Here is a 22264-nt window from a genome sequence, read left to right on the forward strand (position 1 = left end):
GTCTGGTGAGGGAAATGGACAAATAATTCAAGTAATTAAACCAAATCCTATTTGCTTAAAAACTGAGTAAAGTACTCTGAAGGAAAGGAATGCCATTTATGAGAACCTAGACTGGGAGTCAGGGAGAAACTGCCTGAGAAAGCGATACCAGAGGCCTTTGGCAGGAGGAGGTTCCCAGCAGAGGGAACCACATGGCAGCCACGCTGTGGCAGGCATCTGTGGTCAGGAAACTAAAGCAGGCCAGTGTGGCTGGAGCACAAAGAAGGGAGCAGAAAATAGAGCAGAGGGAGACTGAGACCTGAGAGGTGGGCAGGGGCCACCTCAGAGACTGAGAGAAGTGGACAGATTGTGGAAACATTTAAGAGGTAATATTCTCAGGACTTAGAGATGGGTTAGGTGTGGGAAATGTGGGAGAGGGAAGGTAGCAAAGACTTCTGACTTGCACATTTTTCTGTTGTGCCCTTCACTGAGGTAGGGAGCAGTGGAAGACGGTTTTGTTTGTTTTTTGGTGTGTGAAGGGGAGTAGGAGAAGCAGCATGAGTTTGATCTTCTATCTGCTAATTTGAGATAGCTTTCCTGTAAACAAAAGAAGTTTTTAGGGCTGGCCGGGTGGCATAGTGGTTAAGTTTGCATGCTTCACTTTTGTGGCCCGTGGTTCATGGTTTCAGATCCTGGGCACAGACCTACACACCACTCATCAAGCCATGCTGTGGCGGCATCCCACGTACAAGAGAGAGGAAGACTGGCACAGATGTTAGCTCGGTGACAGTCTTCCTCAAGCAAAAAGAGGAAGATTGGCAACAGATGTTAGCTCAGGGCCAATCTTCCTGACCAACCCCCCCCCCCCAAAAAAAAACACCCAAATGGGACTTCTAGAGATGAAAACTATAGTGTCTGAAGTGAAAACTACATTAGAAGAGATTACCAGCAGATTAGATACTGCAAAAGAAAAAAAGAATGAAGTTGAAGACAGCAATAGAAACTGTCCAAAGAGGAGCTCAGACAGAACAATATGAAAGTTTTTTCCGTTTAGAAATCACTGTGCGTTTTCTCCCTAGAGCTTCTTTACCAGAAAATTTCAACTTAACTATTCTTGTGTGAGGTTGCTATGGCTTGACAAACCTTATGATATTATTTATCAGTTTTTACTTTCCACTTACGGGGGTTTTATTTTGGAGAAAAGGAAATCTTGACAGTCTTAAAAATTTTTTTCTCTGGCTTCAAAGAGATGAACTTCTGAGCTGCAACTGTCAGGGCTTTTCTTTCTCCTGCCACTGCCTGACACACTCTTCATATTGATTCTGTCATCAAAATAAACAGCAAAGGCCAAGTAATGAGAGTTCTGGACATTTCAGAATCATGTGCTCTTTTATTTTTCATTAAAAAAAATAATAAGCAAGCATATGTTCCATCATCATACTTGTGTGTTTCGCATTTTCCAAGGATAAGAGTGAATTTTTATAAGTATGCAAATTGAACATGTCAGATCACATTTGGTAGACATCTGGAATGCTTCCTGGAATCTCCTGAATTTTCATGTATGAATTAAATACCATCTATATATGCGCTAAGCTTCTGTCTCTTCATAAAAGCCTTACTGGCCTTTGAACATAAAATGAATATTGGTCAACAATTCAATGAAATAAATTTGTCTAATGAAAAATGTTAGCCTTACTTGATGAAATATGAATAAGTGAGATTCAGTTAGTTTTCCTCCTTAATAAAGCTTTGGAGATATATATCTCCCCCAAAAGGATCTCTTTTTGGCAACAGGCTTCATTTTGCTTCCATTCGTTCTTCAAACTCCACTCCTCTCACAATCTTCATGGTCACTAAGGGGACTGCTCCTTCCATGCCAGCCCAACTCTAAAATTAAGCCTCTTGGTGTGGATCCAGTTGTCCTGTACTTGTTTGTTAGCCTTTTGGTCGTTCCTCCCTCTCTGATAGTGACTCACAGGCAGGACGTTTGGATTTCTCTGTCTCGTGCTGTCCCACCGTGCTTCTGTTAGATAGTTAATCCTGCTTCTGTGTAATCAGAAGCTTAAGAGTGGTGGAGGAGATCTTGGCAAAATGAGAATCCTTCTTCATGCCAGGCATAGTGCAATGAATTAAGTCACTTAATCCTTGTAAGACCCTTATGCAGTAGATATGGTTATTTCTTCTGTAATTCCAGAACTTGGTAGAGAAAATGACCACACTTAGGGTCGGGGAGGTGAGTGAGGCAGGCAATGCTCAGAGTCCTTAGGACATGTGATTCTCTCTGTGTCTCAGGGTGAGAAATTTCCCACCCTTCTTTCTTCTTTCTTATTTCTAAATTGTCTGCTATAAGCATGTATTACCCTTATCAAAAAATAAATCTTTTATGAAGAAAGGAGAATGAAATTTATACATACTTATGGGACATCTGGAAAGTATAGAAATTCAGAAAGAAAAAAGTGCTCATTGCTTAAATGTAAACATAACCTTTGTAAACTTTTTGGTGCTTTTCCGTGTCTTTTTATATGTATATAATTGAACATTTTTACATAGTTGTGATAATTTCTCAGTGTAAAAAAGTGAGATGCCAGTACTCATATGTTGATGAACTGTAAAAATGCCTCTTTCATCCTCACCTCTGCCTGTGGCCTTTTCCCCTTGTCTTGAATTGCAATCTTTGACACATGTGCATTGCCTAGAAAGCCCCATTTGGTTAACAGATATCAGTGTGACAAGCAAGAAAAAGAAGAGCTTATTACTTCTCCCCTTCTCGTTAACACACACATCATTAATAATACCCTTTATGTTTTTTCATGGGTAGAGTGATTCCGTCTACACATTCATATATTCATTCATTCAACAAATATTTGTTAAGTACTTTCTAAATGCCAGCCATTTTACTCTTCACTGAGGATACAAAGACAATAGAAGAATCTGTTCTTTAAGAGAACATGGATACATAAATAGAAAAAGAACAATGTGATAAGTTACACGCAGAAATATTAACCAAGTTCTGTAAGACCACAGTGGAGAATCAGTTGGATTCTCCTAGAAATCCAAATGATTCTCCTAGAGAAATCAAGGAAAGCTTTTTATGGATAATAAAATGGAGCTCAGTAGGAGATGCTCACAGAGCTGGTTAGTGGTTGAGGTAGCATTAAAACCAGATCTGACTGCAAACCCCCTCTTCCTTCCACCAAACTGTGTCATAAGGAGGCGCCCCTGTTTTCACTGTTTGTAAGCTCCAGATATCTATATTTGGGGGATTCCTGAGTCAGGGACCACAGCTGCCCTTTTGTCTCTCCCCATTTCAAAATGCTACCAATTTCTGATTTGATCAGAGAGTAATGGAACAGAAGTAAGGAGATCTGAGTTCTCTAGGACCAGCTTTACCACTGTTTACCTGGATGATCAGGGCTGGCCCGGTGGAATAGTGGTTAAGTTCATGTGCTCCGCTTCAGTGGCCTGGGGTTCGCCAGTTCGGATCCCGGGCAAGGACCTGCATACTGCTCATCAAGCCATGCTATGACAGTGTCCCACATACAAAATAGAGGAAGACTGGCACAGATAGTTAGCTCAGCGTTAATCTTCCTCAAACAAAAAGAGGAGGATTGGTAATGGATTTGAGCTCAAGGCCAGTCTTCCTCGCACACACACACAAAAATCTAACTCGGTCATCGTGGGCATGTTATTCCTCTTTTCTCAGCATCTATTCCCCATCTGTAAAAGTGAGGAGGTGGAAATAAATCTCTGAGCTTCTAATTTTTTATAAGTAATGTGTTGTGGTTTCCTCCTTTTCGAAGTATGTAGCATTTCCATAGGGGCATGGGTTCCCAAGGGCCTTGGGAAGTCTTGACACACCATGGCTTTGGCAGAGGGACAGGTGAGGGTCAAGAGTGAGGGCTCATGACGGCCTGGGTTTGGCTCTCAGCTCTGTCACTTACATGCTCTTTAATCTTGAGCAAACCGCTTAACCTCATTGAGCCTCAGTATTCTAATTTGTAAAATACAAATAATAATGAATGACTCACAGAGTTGGTGTGAAGATTCACTGAGCTTGTGTCCAGCACGCAGCACTCTGTAAATGTAGCTAATGATGCTGATGGGTATTGTACTTGTCCGAATTGGGAGTCCTGACACGGTTTTAGAAGTCAGAATACCACAGTAACTTCTCATGTTAGCGATTCTTTTATAAAGGCACAAAGGAACCAACATGTCCATGCATAGAGTATGGAATTGTAGGCATTTTCCCCTCAGATGTTCAATTTGTGAGTTGTAGGGGGCGGAGCACAGTTTGCTGTTAAACTTACTATGACCCAGAAAAGACTTCCGTTAGTCCTATATAATATAGGGGGACTCATTCATTTTTTTCCTTGCTGTGTTCCCAGTGCTTAGGACAGGTTATGGCACAGGATAGGCACTTTGCAAATGTTTTTGGAATGAATAAAGGATTTTACACTTCATATTTAAGAACTGGGGAGAATAATAGCACTTGACAGTGAGTCTTTTGGCTCTCGAATCTTAGCCTGTGACATTTGTTGCGTTTGTTTTGAGGGGTTTTGGAAGTGCCCCATGATAATCAAAGCAGAATTCTTCTGATACCAATGTTTGGCTTTCTGCCTCAATCAATAGGCTTATTATTTGCCCTTGAAACCTCTGTGGTGCTGGGGAATCACAGGCGTTCCTCAGGATGATTTACACGGCAATAAATAATGTGTGCTGTCCATTGCTTGCTTCCTCAGTGTCTGCCCTGTTCATAAAACCCTAGAGGTTCTGTGGCCCCAAGGCTGGAGCACAGTGGACATGTTAACTCCAGTAACAGATGTGTGTACATGGAACATGTCACTAAGTTTCACTGTTGCTTTATTGCTCTGATATGTACCCACAATTTCTCTTTAAGGATTGACATAACTGTAGGAGTTGTTTTCCATCTGACTTTATTATAATTACCATACCATTTATTTGTTGCCTCTGTTCTGTGCTAGATGCTACATATACTGTCTAATCTTCACAGCCACCTCTGAGTTAGGTGATTATACCTTTTTTATAGAAGTGGAAACTGAAACTCAGGGAGGTGAAACTTACTCTCTGAAATTGCATAGCCCATGTGCAGTGGAGCTTAAGTTTCTGTTTGTTTTTTGAGGAAGATTAGCCCTGAGCTAACTACTGCCAATCCTCCTCCTTTTTTTTTCTTTTTTTTTGCTGAGGAAGACTGGCCCTGAGCTAACATCCATGCTCATCTTCCTCTGCTTTATATGTGGGCCGCCTACCACAGCAGGGCTTTTGCCAAGTGGTGCCATGTCCGCACCCGGGATCTGAACCGGCGAACCCTGGGCCGGTGAGAAGCAGAACATGCGAACTTAACCACTGCGCCACCGGGCTGGCCCCGCACCTTAGGTTTCAACTCAAGTCTTTCTGGACACAAAGCTCTTGGCTACTACTCCATGATGGTTTTCTCATCTGAACGGCTTCCTTCTGCAAGTGTTTTGTGTTTAAGTTAGGTTAGTAACCTTTGGCAAAGATCTGTAAGTTTCCCATACCATTCAGAGATGAATTTTAAATTTCTTATCAGCATTGCAAATACATGAAATTTATAGTGACAAACGTAGCCAGATTACTTTCTTGTTATCCATCCATTTAACAAATTTACAGTTCCCATTAATTTTAATCTGTCCTTATTACCTGTTGTATATAATAAATATCTCTTAGTCATGACAGACTGAGTATAGATCACCTGAAGTAGGCTCTCTCTCAATAAGCTGAGTTGCAGCTAAAGATTTGTGAATTAATTGGGAAAATTGCAAATCAGGTAGTCGGTGAAATAATTCATTGTCACATCCAATCAATAAACTTTGTAAATCAACTCATTTAATTCAAAAAATGATCTATATAGATCAAGCAACCAATTAAACAATTAGCATACACTTGCAATTAATTAATTTAAGCATCAATCATATAATTAAAATTCCAAATTTAAGCTGCAGAATTTAGAATCCTACCGCTTTCTGAACTATTAGGTTCATGCTTCTGAGTGCTGGCAGATTTGCAGTTTCCCAATTCAGCTTTGGAGCAAGGTACCTTAAAGTATTTAAGTTGACTTCAGTTTCAAATTGTCTTTATGTTGGTATGGTTTCCCAATCTTTCCAACAAATTGACTTTTTACTTCCCCCAAAGAAAGAGAAGGAGGTGCATGTTGATTTTAAAGTGGGCAAGGCGGGAGCCAGGGATTACTGACTGACATTCTAGGGAAATGAGAGAAGTCCAGGAGGCAGCGAGAGGGCCAGATATCTGCGTCAGGGTAAATCGGGGCATGTGCTTTGACTCTGTGAAGTATGCTTGGTGTTTGGAATCAGATCCGGCCAAGTGAGTCTGCTTTACCGCAGAGAAAGGAGAACTGTATAGATTGTCTTAGTTACTTTGAGTACTTCTCCCAAGCTAGGGCACAGATATTTTCTTAATCCTGGCCATAAATCAGAGGCCTCTGATTCCCCCCAAATAATTTTTGCTCCTATTTTATGGTTTGTTTGTATCCTTTTGTGATATGTATTTTATTTACATTGCTGTTATAGCTAACGTCATGCTTCCTTTTTCCCTGCTGTACTATAAGCTTCCTCAAGGGCTGATACTAAATCTCATCTTTGATCTAAGGGGGGGCTCTGTGTTCCACCTACAGTAGGTGCTCAGTGATATTTGTGGGAAGGCTGGAGTGGTGTAGAGGCTCTCCTTCTGCACTGTTTTTCTGTCCCTTTGCACTGCCGTGTTTTTTCTCTCTATCAAATGCGGTAGGTTTTGGGGAATCTAACTGTCCCACAGGCTATGAGGTAAAGAATGGCAGTGTCCAGTTTGCCTGCTGTACGCTGTGGCCTCTGGTCTCGTCCCTGCCTCACCTTGGCATTCACTCACCTTCTTGGTTTTTCTTTCAGTGACAATGTTAGTGCCTACTGCCTGCATATCGCTGAGGATGACGGGGAGGTTGACACAGATTTCCCCCCGCTGGATTCCAACGAGCCCATTCATAAGTTCGGCTTCAGCACTTTGGCCCTGGTTGAAAAATATTCATCTCCAGGTCTGACATCCAAAGAGTCGCTCTTTGTTCGAATGTGAGTATCTTAGTATCTGTTACTTATCTTAGTGTCTCATCTCTACCTTCTTGTATTTTGGATTTAATTTTGGTTTTGTTCACCAAGGGGATGGTATTTGGTATGTGAGGAGTCCACATGTAATGGTTACTTCCAGAGAGATGTTGGGGACAACATTTGCATTGTATTTCATGCCTCTGCACCTAAACCAAATGCAGATTGCTTTGAAGTAGCAAGCTGTATTAGGTGTACCTTGGATGTCATTTCTGTGAACCAGGCCTCTGAAAATACTGGGACAGTTTGGAGCCTGTGAAGCAAAAATTCTGGGTTTCCCGCTTTCTCTTCGAGGAGTCCAAACTGCACGAAAATATGTGTCGCAGCCACTTCTCTTGTGACTTAAAATGCTTCTTTTGCTCTCCAACTTTGTTCAGATCAAATTGACTTTTCCTCTCTGTTGCCTTCTTTAGATTGAGCAGTGTTCCTATGCCTTTGGCAGTCTAGTAAAGCCTGTAAAAGCCCTTTTCAGAAAAGTGTTTGTAAACGCAGAAAATAAAATTCACAGGAGTACAAAAGAATTCCGTTCTATTTAAATAGTTATCAAGTTATTCTACAAATCAGTGATATAGTAATATGTATGGCTTTATTGATAGATTAAATAACAGGATCCAGCAGCAGGTCCAACAGGAACTCCTGGTCTCTCATTTCAAAGTAGTGATGAGTATAAATGATATTTGAGGAGTCTGCAGCAACTGTAATGTGCTGGGACAATAGCTGCGAGTTCCCTTCATGACAGAGTCCCCAGGACTGCTAAGACTTGATTTTGTTGACTACACTTAAATTCAAGGAAGTGCTAAATATCAGTTAGAAATTAGTGAAAATAAAAATGTAATTTTTGTCCTTTCAGGTCTACAGAGCACCAGAGTTTTAACCACAGGTCCCGGTCATTCCAGGAAAACCAGCTGCGCTTTCTAAGCACGGCTTGAGCTTTTCTAACAAGGCCGTGACAGTCCTGGCCATCTCCTGGGAACAATAGCGATCCCTCTGGCACCCCCTGCTGTTAGTAACCAGCAAATTCACCGTCCAAAGAGGGATTGCTTTAGAGGACTTCTCCCCCGTCTCTTTGAAACATGTTGCCTTTGGTTCAGATTTTTACTAAAAATAGGATTATGCTACCTATGATCTATAAGTGTTATGGGTTTTTCTACTCTTAAGCAAAGAAAGAATACCTGAGTGCCTGTAGGTGAGTGCTGGGGTGGCTCCTCAAGCTTTTGTAATTGCTGTTTCATCCCTATATGGTGTGTTTGGGGTGTATAACAGCAAATGTTTTCCCTTTTTTTACATTTCAGGGCACTAAAACAACCACTTTAAAGAATATTTAAAGTAATTTAAAAGTTATCCAATGATTTCTCCATCCTAATATAACTTTTCATTTTTGTATAGTCATTTGCCTGTGTGTGTATACATTACAGTTTCAGTTCTGACGTACATATTGTGTTATTTTTACTTAACACTATATGACAAATATTTCAAGTATCTGTCCTTAATTCCTACAGTCTACATTTGTTATGTGCCAAGGTTCTAGACACAGACAACTCCTCTGCTCATGGAGCGTACTGTCTAGTGGGGAGACAGTTGTCAACTGAATCATTAAAATACGATGAGCAATACCACAGAAAAAGGTTTGGGGTACATTGGATGCCTCTCACAGGATGTTGAGATTGTTGCCTTGTTGTGGCTTTAAGAAGGGATTCTGTAATGATAGTCCTTGTCTATGTCCCTTTTCCTTCTGTTGAATAACTTCCTTAGGGTATTTTCTTGTTAGGAGGATTGTTAGTCAGTAGAAACATCTTCAGACTCTCACTCTGTCTTGACTTGTAGCCTTCTGAAAGGTGTACCAATTTACAGAGCTACCAAGAGAATTCACAAAACCATCTTTGCAGTCTTACCATTACAAGGTGGCATTAGAAGTTTTTTCTTTTTACTTTAAAAGATGTATACAGTGGTATTTCAATAGTTTCCACTTGCATTTTGATTGTTTATTAATACGTGACTAGAAGAATTGTTCTCGTTAGCACAAATTTTTACTGCATAAATATTAACCTATGATCATGGCAGTCTTTAGAACTGAAAGTCCTTTTTAAAACAAGAGCTTTTAAATCAATGATTTGCAGTATAGTGGAGTTGTGGGTGGGATGAACATACCTTCCCAGGAGAAGCATCTAAGACTAAACAGTGTCTCTCTGTGACCGGCACCTTCTGGAGAATGTGAGAGGGGAGAGGGGAAGAGGCAGAGAGTAACAACAACTGCTTTAAGCTTAGTACTCTTATTTTTTTTTTCCTTGTATCACTCCCATCCCTGTACTTCCACTCCCAAACACACATACCTCAGTCAATTCTTTTTCTGTTTTAAAGTTCAAGAGAGTTTATTTGACGTGTCTGGAGTGTTTCTGAAAACACAAGGTAAAGTAAAATCTTTATATGTGAACATTTAGAACAAAAGTGTCAATAAGTTTTCTGTTTCTTCTTTTTCTCAATTGTCTGATGAAATAGTATGGATTAATGACCATTTGCCCTGTGTCTATTTTCTTGGTTGAGCAACCTCCCGTTCACCTTTCTGGTCTATATTCTAAGTTAGGAAAGCCTCTCCTGCAAATGCAGGACCGAGTGGAACTTTAGGAGTCTCCGGGGATGTGTCCAAAGTTTCAGAGAGTGAAATCCCAGCAAAATAAGTAAATCCATAACTCCTTCTCTTCCTTTCCCCCATTTCCTCCTGCATCTCTCTCCCAGTTGAGAATGGACAGGAAGCGGCGGGAAAGACACTGAACTGGACCAGAAAGAGGGAGCTAGGTTTGACAATAGGAAGTGAATTAGCATTTACTAAGAGCCAACTGTGTATATGTTATTTCATTTAATGTGAAAAATAGCCCAGTTTTTATTATGACCGATTTAGAGACATGAAAACTGAGGCTGTGCAGTATTGCTGTTAGGCGTGGATTTGACTCCATGCCTAACTTCAAACTCCATGCTCTTTCCAACACCGTGCTGAGGGTTGGGATAGGGGTAGGGGAATCTAGAGTTGGTCTAGTCATTCAAGTGAATCCCACTGTCTTAAGGCCGACATTCAGCCATCTCTGTAGTGTAATAGATACAAGCATGGTGGCTTCTAGAGCCATACTGCTTGGGTACCCATCCTAACCTTAGCCTTACTAGTGTGTGTGGTCTTGGATGAATTGCTTAACTTTTCTATGGCTCAGTTAAATGAGGGTAATAATAATACCCCCCTCATAGAGCCGGTGTGAGGATTGAATGAGTTAATATATATAAAGCACTTAGAACGGTGCTTGGCTGATAGAAGCATTGTCTAAGTGTTTGCTGCAGTAATTGTTATTAGTAAAAGTCCTTTGAGGGCAAGAATTGGATCATTTGTGCCCAAAGCCTAGCATAGCTCCATTACTATAGTAGGTATGCCACAAATATTTCTTGAATGGGTAACCGAATAGATCTCTTTGCTACTTCTCCATTTTTCTTCTTCCCCTACTTTCTGTTTTCTAGCAGGAGAGGGCCAGAGTTTGCATGGACATTGCTCAGCTGGACTGAAACTTTTGCTAAACATGGGCAGGAGGGGATGTTGGAGATCTGCAGACTTTCAAATTAGTCCACTTATGGGCAGACATCCTTTAAGATAGCAGCAAGACTGTGAACTCCTTGAAGATAGGGAAGGCACAGTCTCATTTATCTCTGTATCCTTAGCACCCAGCACAGGACTTCGTAGAGAAGGAATGAATAAACCATGAGGTCTGTGGGCTGCTAGGAGGGCCCGTGGCTGAGCTTTCTGTCCCACTCTGCTTTCTGCGCCCACTTAACCTCTTCTGCAGCCCTGTTCCTGCCTTTTGAATACCGTGAAGCCCCAGGTTGCCTTCTGGCTTTCACACGCCCTCACACCACCCAACCAGGGGACTCCAGTAGACCATCTTTCCCTGCTCTAAACGAGGCAGCACGGGCTTGAACTTAGGCTAACCTGGGTTCAAGTTGCAGCTTCACTAGTGACTTGCTTCATGACTGTAGTCTCAGTTTCTTCATCTGTGGATCAAGAAATGAGGATAATAGTAACTACCTCATGGAATTGTTGTGAGGAATTTTCTTAGACATAAGTAATGTCCAGACCTCTTTCAAAGGAAAATTAGTTCTGAAGCCTCAGTGTTTGCCCAAATTAGTTTTATTATAATGTTACTTAAACACATACAAATGTAAAATTCTAGCTATAAATTCCATGTCTTTATGCAACCCAAACAAAATTACAAATTAAGTGCAAACAAAACTCTAACGTTAACAAAATACAAATTAACAACTTTAATGCAGCAGATGATGTTTGGCTGAAATTAAATCACATTTTGGGTTTAACGGGTGTTAAATATTTTACTTGTCAATTTGAGTCTTGATTTTCGTATGAAATATCAGATTACCATATTATTATTTGTCCTTTAAACAATGAATATATTTTTAATTACTAGTTCATTATTTTAATCGGCCAATTGATTCCACCCCAAATTTTAAATGTTCTTTACTGGCAAAGTAAAGTAAAGAACATTTCTGCTAGAATGACCAGTTTATGCCAGTTCGCCCAGCACTTTCCCTGTTTGAGAATTGCAAGTTCTGCGTCCAAGAGCATCCCCCTCAGTCCTGGATGAACCAGGAGGACTTGTCACCTTGCTTTTTCTACTGTTGTCGATCGGCCTATACATAGGCGGGCTCTCTGCCTAATTTATACCTGTGCGGTGTGACGTGGGCACCGCAGAGCATGAATTCTTCAGAGATCGGCAAGCCTTTTCCAGAGAGAGCCTTGTGCCCACTTCTCCTATCACTTTTCTTTATTCAGCAAACTGTTTCACATGCAACTTGCAGTGATGCTATGTGGCCTTTACTAAGCCACATATTAAGTGTTATTTAAGAATTATTTAATAGATTAATAGTTAATAGATTAATAATTTAATAGTAGAGTTATTTAAGTGATATTAAATAACTCTAGCTGCTGGAACACACAACTCCCCAAATCTCACCAGTTTAATGACGGACTTTTTCTCTAAAGGGCCAGATAATAAATATTTTAGGCTTGTGCCATACAATCTCTGTAACTCAACTCTGCCCACGGTAGCATGAAAATAGCTATAGACAGAACATAAACAAATGGGCATGGGCTGATTTGTCAACTGTGGCTTATCCTAGTAAGTTTATTTCTTGTTCATATCTGTCTAATGAGGGTCAGGTTGCTCCCCTGGATACCTCATGTTACCCCTCTAAGCACTGACTCAGGGCTTCCCCAGCTGGGTGGAAAATGGGGAACATGGAAACTGGAAGTGGCCTGCATCTAAATCTATGTCTATCACTTATATAAGTCACTATATATAAATCAATATATATACAGTTTTGCTTTTGAGCTAAATATATATCATGTATATGTATATGTGTGTCCATATATGTATGTATATATATATGATTTTCATTGAACTAACAGCAAAATTTTTAAATTCTGAAACTTAGAGAGCCTGTGAATTCATCTGTTGACCCTAGGGGCCCTTGAACCTCAGGTAGGAAATGCTGCTATGAGGAGATTAGCTTAGACCCTGGTATGTAGGAAATATTACATCGTTGCTGTTTTATTTCTGTCAGAGGTTTATCAGTCTGAATAATTCACACTAAGTGTGTATGGTGTTTAACCTTTCTTTGGGTTTTTATTACACATCAATATGTCTATTATAGAAAAATTAGAAAACAGAGCTGTGTTTCTTCATACAAAAGAAAATTTAAAATTTCCCTTTGTTTGCTCATGCAAAGATAATGACTTATTATGTAATTATTTACATTTAAAAAGAGGAGCTAGTTAACTTAAACGAATCCCTAATTGGAAGTGTTCTGTGGAAAAGAATGTGGATCTGGATACCTTTTGATGTTCTTACTGAGTAAGATCTAGATCTGCCTTCCCCTCCCAGGCCTTTGGGCCCCAGGAAACCCCTGGAAATAGAGTTGTTGTTTGGGGAAAGAGAATGGATTACTCTAACAACTTGCAAATTAGGAGCCTGCTAATGGAAATTGCCTCCTTTACCAGATCAGCAAGTGGATTTCTAAGATATCCTTTGTTCATTGATTTCGGACACAGCAAATGTGTATATGAACAGGAGTCCCTAATTTGCTGACTGTTAGCTACTCTGAGCCTCGGCGTTGACGTTGGAAGGAGTGTAGGATATCAGGAGTGTCAAAGGGGAGAAGTAGTGGCAGAGTTATGGGCGAGGGATTTGGTTGGCCCTCAAAACTAGGTAAAGAGATGGATCTCAGCTGGTTCCCAGCATCTGGAGAAGTGCTGCCTGCCAGCAGTGACCAAACCAAGGCCTCTGGGCCTTTAGACATAGCAGGACAAAGGAGAACCAGATCTTGTGGTGGACCAGGGAGGAACCTGCTTTGTCCATCTCCTCCCATCCTCCACCTTGAACTGATTCAGTCAGAATTTGTGAAACAGATTTGAGTTAAAAAATGACAGTGACAGAAGCAACTGTGATGACGTGATTCATTACATGTGTTGACATTAAGAGTTTCATACCAGGATCTTACTCTGGAGTGGGGAAAAGGGGTTTTAAGGGCAGAAAAGTCAAAAACCAATAAAATGGACCAAATCACCCTAGATCATAAGTCAGTAAGAACAATTAAACTGCCCTCCTATATGTGTATTCTACTTAAAATGTCTAATATATCAGGTGAACATGGGAAAGGAACCCTTCTAACCAAGGGCTGCAGAGCAAATAGAGTCCAGTTAGGATTTTGCTATTTGGGAAGGAGACCACTGGAAAGACAGTGGATGGTCTTGCACCGGAAGCTGGGCTGCCTTGGGCATGGTGACTCCCAGAGGCTGCTGGGCTTCTCTTGGCTCTGCATAAAGGGAAAAATTAGCTGCTTTTTTAAGAGGTATGCTCTAGATTCATTGTTCTTTCCTGTATGAGGGCTTTTCAAAAGGGTCAGTAGTTTTAGTATACTTTCTTGATGAGATCTCTGCAGTACACCCCAAGTGACCGGACCTTTATGAAAGGATGTCATTAGTTTGAAGCCTCTCCTACTGTTATGTGATATTGCCTTGTGGTCTGGAGAGGGAAGAAAAAAAAAAAAGGGAAGTGAGCATTTTTGTACAGTCACTCAGTTTGGTGCCTCTGGTAGCCATTATCTCATTTATTCCTTAAAAGCAACTCACTTTTTTAATATGTAAGCTGAGGATCAGACAGGTAGTTACTTACCCGAGGTCATACAGTTTGGTAAGGGGCAGAGCTGAAATAGGATAAGGAATAAAAAAAGATGCCTCTGTTCTTTGTAACCAGGCCTGACAATATGAGTTTAAATTATCCTAGTTATTTATTGTTTGTTTGAGTCTTAGAGGACCAACTGTGTGTTGTTTCTTTTCATTCTGTTGTATTAGCAAACATTTTCATTGTGCAGATTGTCCTCGTGCATGTAAATGTAACATATGCAGCCTGTTTAATTTTGTATTTGTGAATCTGACTTGATTTCCTTTTTGGCAACAGCTACTGTCTAGAGAAATGAAAAGATTTTTCTTTGTCTCTTTAAAGTGACAGAAATATTGGAGCAAGTAATAAAGATGGAAAGCATTAATTATATACTTCTAAGAATTTAAAGGTCAGACAAGCTAAATATGTATGTTTTCCTCACTGGAATGTCTGTCTGTTGAAATCGCGCCAGGATACGCTTTGTTCTTACAATAAAAGCACACATTTTAGATAGCCATCTACTACTTTAGTATCCAAAAGCTATACCAGATTGTTGCTTTAGTTGCTATATATCTTAAAGTTTAGGACTAACATTTCTGACGTTAGTGTGATTTGTTTCATGATCCACCCCCTTTGGCCATGTTTGGTTACTATGTCTCATTTTGATTTCCTCTGTTCTTCCCTCAGCTTGTGTTGGAGTCTGTCAGCTGCTGCTATGTACATGTCAGGCTAGTGACTTGTAATGTTTATTAATACAATGTCAGTCTTGCTGGTGAAAAAACTGTGATGCTTCTCAGAAGGTTGCTATAGAACGAAGCGGTTGATTTCCAGATCCTGTCTGCACTGCATGGTGAATACATTCTCAGATGTTATGCAGTTCACTGACCTGACAGTTATGGAACCCCGCCTGGGACCCCATTTCAGCAGGACATATTTGAACAGAAACAGTTTGCAAAACTTTACACACTTAAACTCCTGCCAAGGCAAACTGTTAGCCACTTGAGTTTGTTATAAATACCCAGTGGCAGTGGTTGGAAGTAGCCCACGGTGTGTTTTATATTCTGAACTGAATGTGAATGTCTTTGCGGTTATAGAGAGTAGTAAATAATTGAGTTTGATTAGGGAGAGGGACCTCATTATCCCCCACCTGTGCCCAGCTGGAAGGGGAGGGTCGAAATGAAGCCATTAGCTGTCTCTCTTACTGGCATCTCAAAGAGCTCAAATACATCTGTGTCTTATTTTCTTTTCTGGCACAATCAGTCGAGCAAGCTAAGCAGGCATGACCGGATTTGGCAAGTCCCAAGGACTCTGGCAAAGATACACAAGGAGAAGGCGGAGGGCAGTCATTTTGGCTTCTCACTGCCCATTAGTCTAGCGAGTTATGTTTTTGGAAAATGTCTGTTTTGAAAAAGAGTACTTTGTCCAATGTCAGGTATCGCATACTCACACAATACGCTTTGATCCTTTAAAAAAAAATGTTCTCGGTGCAAGGGGAAACAAAATGTGGCATTCACACTAGTGTAAACTCCCTTTATGGATAAAGTAATACCCGAAGGACCTGCTTTAAAGCAGGCATGCTACAGTTATTACAAGGCTTTCTCTTGCTCATATATTTTCATTTTCTACCTTGAAGTGCTAGAGAATGAACATGCATGGAATTGGGACCAGAGCAGGTTGGGAACTAGAGGAGTGTGTCTTCATCACTATTATGGGACTGGTCAGGACTGGAGAATCGAGTGCTACTCTTGGCAGCCTTTCCCAATTCCACAAACTGAGACTGTGGCTTGTGAAACCATGGCATTCTCCAATGGCCTTGAAAAAGCAATCTTGGAGGTCGTATGGTTAGTCCAAGAGTTGGGACATTTATAATCAAACTGAATTTGTTACAGTGGAAGTAGAACCTTCTCCACACATTGGTCAGTGGTTCCAATCTGGAGGATGACTCTCTGGAAATCTCTTCTTCCCTTGAGTGCCCAAGACTTCCTTCTGGGCTATAGAGAGATTTAAAACTCCGGCTTGGAGGTTCAAGCCTGGGTTCAAGTCCTGGCTCCCCCACTTGTTAGCTGAGTAACTCCAGGCAAGTGTCTTAACCCTGCCAAACCTCAATTTCCTCCAGTATGAAATGAGACTGATTAAAGCACCTGCCTTTTCTGGGGGAGTTAAATGAACAAAACAAGTGCTCAATCAATGTTGGTTATGTCACTGTCTCATCATTATATATCACTTCTTTGTACATATAAAGCAAAGCCCATAATTATTGTAATATATTAACTATTGCTTATTAAGTATTATATGACAAGTATTATGTTTACTATTTTAAAATAGTTAACACAGTCACGACAGTTTTACGATCTAAGAATTATCCCCATTGTGTAGACGAAAATGGATGTAGATGTAGATGGAAGTTAGATTATCTCATTTACCCAAGGAAGGCTCTGCTCTAGAGCTTGCTGTGCTCTGCTACCTTCTGGTGTCACCATCTTTCTAACATAGTATAGAGCTAAAAGACAACTGTGTTTTGAGACATCTCCACTAACAAGCCTCTCTGGCCCCTCAGCCCTACCTGGCTGGGTGAAGTGCCCCTGTGTTGGCAGCACTCTGAGCTTGCCTCCATCCTCGTGCTCAGCACAGAACTAGAATTCTTTGTTTGCTTTGTCTTTCTCTTCTGCTGGACTGTGCTACTTGGGTTAGGGACCATATTGTTGATTTCTTAATAGGATCCAAAATAGGCTCTTAATAGATGAGTGACCTCAGGTAAATTCCCCATGCCTCCAGCCTCAGTGTCTGTAAAATGGGTATAATAATAGTACCTATTTTAGGATCGAATGCGTTAATACAAATTTTAAAAGCTTAACACAGCACCTGGCACATAAGAAGTATTCAGTAGGTAGTAGTTGCTGTTATTATTGTTGTAATTATTGAATAATAATAACATCTTGTACTGTGTAGATCAAAAAACTCTTGATAAGTCTCATGGAATTTCTCTGCAACACCACTATGGTTTTTGACTTCCAACATCCCCATTGAAAGCCAATGAGTTAAGCTGAGGGGGAACATACCTACTTCCCTGGTTTACTCTCTCAAAACAGAAGGCCTTTAAAACTGAGCCCAGGGTGCTCTCCTTTGAGCCTAGGGGGCTTTGATGACTGGGCCAGAGGCTATTGCCAACAGTGCCCCTGAATATTGCCACCATGCCCAGCAAATTGCACATTTTAATGGCCCTGAGTTACCAATTATAAGCAATCAGGGTTGAGTTCCCTTCCCCCAAAAAAGCAGTCTCAGCTGGGGTGGGCTAAGAGGAGAGAGGATGCGTGGGGCTTTTCTCTTGGGGCAGTGACTTGGGACAAGGGGAACACGAGAGAACCAAGATTTGTAAACTGCTTTTACTGTTTGCCAGCCTTAGTGCCAGGTGCTTGGCACTCATTGTCTGTTTTATCCTGCTGACAATTCTGTAGCAAAGTGGCCCGCTCATTTCATGGATGCAGCTGAGGGTCCCACGTATTATGGCAATATTTTGGTTAGCAGTCGAACCAGGATTTGAACCAAAGGGTATTTAACTCCCAGCCCATGAGTTTTTCTCTCCAATATGTTGCCTTCCAACTTGGGTTCTGGTTCCGGCTCTGTCGCTATAAATAAAATCTAAGCTTTTCAGATGAAGACCTGTGCCCCTACTTCCTCCCTGTCCTCTGTCACCTTTAGTTTAATACTTAGTAAAGAAAGGCTCATTGTGTTAGGTTAATGCTGGTATAAAAACTTCCCAGTGGTAACTGAGTGGCTTTGAAATGGGAGAGAGCTGAATTCCTCAAGTGAGTAATCTCTTTTTAAAATGCCTGTACGTTTTTCAGTGGTTACAAGACTTGACAGGACCTAACTTTGAATTGACTGAAGCACTCCTGACAGCATTTAGTCAGCTCCCTGAAGTGGCGCTTCATCCTAGACCCAGCACAGGCAGCCCAAGGAGCTGTGGAAGGGCAGCTGCTTCTGCTCAGTGCCCCTAGAGTGCCCTGCACTAGCGGAAAAGAAGCTGTCTCTCCGCGAGGGGAGCAGGAGGAGGAGCCATTTCTGAGCCGACACTCTGGGTTTGTAGCCCATCTGTCTATCCATCCATCTGTCTGTCCATCTGAGGGCCAGTCACCCAAGCACAGGTCACAATGCAGATACTAGAATGCAGTGCCACAAGGAAGGGAGGCAGGACTGGCACCCTACCTAGATGCCACCAGCATTTCCCCCAAGATCTTTGTCTTCTCAGTCTCAGACCCAATGCCAACATTAAATAAAAGCGGCTTTAAAAGATGTATTTCAATAGACTTTTTAGAAAGCCCATAAAAAATCCCGGACATGAAGAAATGAGGCATAAAACCAAGAATGTTTGGAAGTCAAGCTGAAAATTGTGGCAGCAAGTCTCCATATCCATTTATTAACAGTTGCACCTAGATAGATTCTGAGAACCACTTATATTCTGTACTCCTGTGTTTCACCCCTTAAGTGCTATAGACTTGGAACAAGATCCAAAGTTGGCATTTGTCTGGAGGGAGAGGAGCAAGTGATTGTGAGACTGACCCAAGGAAGCTTTCATTAGGTCCAGTTGAGTGCGCAGTATGCCAGCCACAACCTCTTTCTCCCTTTAATGTGCACGTTTTTACCGAAATGGAGCCCCAGAGTAAGATCCCACACACTTGTGAAGGCCCTTCCCTTCACTGTTGTTTTCATTTTCCTCTCATGAACCTTGCTACCCTGGCTTCGGCACGGAGGCTGTAAAGGAAGATGGAGAGCCGAGTTACCTCAGAATGATCACTATCGTTAACATTCACGGGTGGTTCACTTATCATTCCTGACTGCACAGACATGGCAGCCGCTCGGAAGCGTCCGCAGGTGTAGCCTGGTGATACATATTACATTGTGCCACAACGGATTTATGTATTCTGTAACAAAAGAAAAGTGTAATGAAAAAATACAGAAGGTAATCCTTTATTCCTCCACCACACAATTTATCAGTAATGCCTGTGGATGATAAGTGCCAGGGATTTCCTCTGCTTGCTTTAACCTTGTCACCCAGGTACGTTTTGGTAAAATGACAGAAAAATACGGACTAGGGATTTTCCTCTGTTCAAAAATCTTTTAAAAGGACACTTTTAATTTATGGAAGTTAGTCCAAACACAAGGCTTCATTTTGAGCTTTTAGTCTGCCTTTGCTGAAAAAGATAAACGGATTGCTTTGAAATAATGCTGTCAGCCAGCAGCACATTAGGAGAGAATGTAAGCAATTTCTAAGCAGACGCAAATCTAAAATAGTTCAGGTGGAACTCAGGTGGGTGGAAGTTCGTGAGATCTAGCCTAGGACTAGTTTGTGAGTACCCGAGAACTTGTGTTCCCTTTTAGGCCCTACTCATCCATCGCCCAACATATTGTCACAGATGGAGCACATACCGACTTCCGAGGAGAAAACAGGGGAAGGCGAGTCGGAACGAGGGTGATTGGCATTTGTTCCAAACATACACTGGACTAGCGCCAGAGCAAATATCCCCAACTTTATAAATGCACAAGGCACTTCACATTTCAGTACTCTTGCCAAAGTATCACTTACTGCATCGCTCCCTAAATATAGTTTTAAAAAAAGAGCTATTTCTTATTTTGCTTTGATCAGTAAAATAAACTTTTAAAGATTGTTCTGGGATGGGGTCCAGCTTCTGAGGTAAAGAGTGGCCGGGGCTCAGGCATGATTCAGTAACAGAGTGTTCAGTAAAATTAGCTTGACAGTTCTCAGGCCTGCTGTTCGATAGCAAGAACTTGACCAAGTTAAAATGGATGATCGTGCTGGCTAGACTAGCATCGGCTTTTGCTTTTTAACAAATGGAATGTCAAGGATTAAACAGCAAGCCGTATGGAGAGGAGGGGTGTGGAGATGTCTTTGTATTAGGGAAGCAAATTGGGTCCTTGGTTTTGAGATCGGCCCCCAGCCCCTGTGGAAAGCCAGCCACCTGGTTGGGTCCAAGCTGGGTTTAAGGCCCCTTCCCAGCCTGTCCTACCATTGGGAAGCTTTTCCATAGCTTAGCTTGGGGTTTGGCTTTTCTTTCAGATTTCTTGTCAATATGAAGTTCTGCCATGTTTTTTGGCTGTGTTTCCCTTTTGAGATTCTTGTGGGGAAATGGGAATGCGACCAAACTCCTTGTGGCAATTCCCATGTTCCATAGTTGGAAACTTGGGTCCCATTTGTTACATGAGTTGCTTGGAATTGGCCTGTTTTGTTCCAGTGCCCAAGCATAGTGAGTAGTATTTGTGATCCTTGCTATTGCAATTAACAGTCTTAGTGAAGTTATTCCTCACCCAGGGATGGGCTTCTGTTTTCAGGGTACTTGTTCCTTACCAGTTTTTTCCTATCTAGATGAACCTCTCCCCCCCCCCCCCGCCCCCCATCCATTGATTGGCTAGAAGCTTACAAGTAGTGTTAGTATTTGTCTTGTAATTATTTATGCTTCAGCTGGTACTTTATTTCACCTTCTAGGACTAAGTATTTTAAAATATTCCTACTGAAGTGTGCAGAGACTGTATATTAAAAAAATAGATTTATTAGCCAGTTAGAAAGAGCCTTTCTTTTCCTTATTCTAAATTGCTTTGGGCTATCTTATCCCCCGACCCCAACCCCACGATATTTTTCCTCCAGGGCTCCCTGAGCTTTAATATGATGGTAGTATCTGCCTACAGTGACATCTACTGACATAAGCCAACTTTATCGTTTGTCAGTCCTTGCTGCAGGATTTGGCTTGGGAGCCAACACTAGGAACCCATGGTAGCAGTGACCCACACAGACCATTAGATTCAATTTGAGATAAATTAGAAAAACCTTCCATAACTCTGACCTATCACTTAGAACTGTTCACACAAGAATGCTTCCCCCTACACACACTAGAAATAGTTTTATTTAACCTATTTTTAAATAATTGGCGCTTCAATGTATACTTATTAAAACTTTCTTAAACACAATGAAGACCATATTAGCATCCCTCTGGTTGAATGTTGGTAATGATTTAATATTTGTCTTTTCCTACAGAAATGCTGCTCATGGATTCTCCCTTATTCAGGTGGACAACACAAAGGTCACCATGAAAGAAATCTTGCTAAAGGCAGTGAAGCGAAGAAAAGGATCCCAGAAAATTTCAGGTGGGACAGTTAAATCATACCCCAGCCACAGGAGCTTTAACCCTTTGTTAAAAGGACTTGGGGTGCGCGTGCGCGCATGTGTGTGTGTGTGTGTGTGTGTGTGTGTGTGTGTGTGTGTGTGTGTGATGGCTGGCCAGGTTGTTTCAGACATCATTGCCAAAAGGTTTGATTAGCAGATCTACAACAAAAAAGTGGTTTTTAAACTGCTCCTCGGCCCAAGGAAGGGATTGGATCAGTGGCGTATGTGAGAAGAGTGTGTTCATATCAGTTATGGAAGCTCCATCATTAATAATTTGTGATAGATTAAGACAAAGCTACTTAAGCTAACTGTTAGTTGGTGTAAAGCTGTCTTAAAAATCAAATCAATCCTAAATTTTAAGCACTGCTTTTAATTTCATGTTTTCATGTCATTGTCCATAGGAGAAACTTTTGGTTGCTAGTGTTTAGGGTATAAAATAAAAGAAAACATTTTCATTTTTACCAAATGAGGGCAACTGTAAAAAGACTTCAAAAAGATAAATCGCTTGATGCGCACAAATACCTGTTAATCTCTAATTCCTCGTTCCCCAACTTTATACAGAAAATCAGCTTCTGGTGTTAGCTGTGATGTTTAAAGGATGTGAAGGAAAATATTACCAGTATTGAGAAATAATTATTTTGAGAAATAGCTCAAAGATTTGTCATACCACAGACAACTTTAATATGAATCAACCTATATATGACCTGCCAACTAGCTTTGTAAATAAATGAGACTTGTTAAACATCTTTGGTTTCATCTTTTGGAAA

The 22264-nt window shown here is 41.1% G+C and overlaps 1 protein-coding gene across 13 annotated transcripts in view; it reads left to right on the forward strand.

Moving 5' to 3' along the window:
* MAPKAP1 (MAPK associated protein 1) overlaps positions 1–22264 on the forward strand; it is a 231373-nt gene that overhangs the window by 122674 nt on the left and 86435 nt on the right. For all 13 annotated transcript variants that reach the window (XR_011506228.1, XR_011506229.1, XM_014840673.3 and 10 more), the window contains 2 exons: positions 6900–7076; positions 21369–21478. Coding sequence is in view for 11 of the 13 variants with exons in the window: in XM_014840673.3 (XP_014696159.1) it covers positions 6900–7076; positions 21369–21478 (287 nt within the window). In the remaining 2 variants the exon portion in view is untranslated. The remainder of the gene's footprint in view (positions 1–6899; positions 7077–21368; positions 21479–22264) is intronic.

Source organism: Equus asinus, chromosome 10, assembly GCF_041296235.1.
Source record: "Equus asinus isolate D_3611 breed Donkey chromosome 10, EquAss-T2T_v2, whole genome shotgun sequence".
NCBI classification, from domain to species: Eukaryota; Metazoa; Chordata; class Mammalia; order Perissodactyla; family Equidae; genus Equus; species Equus asinus.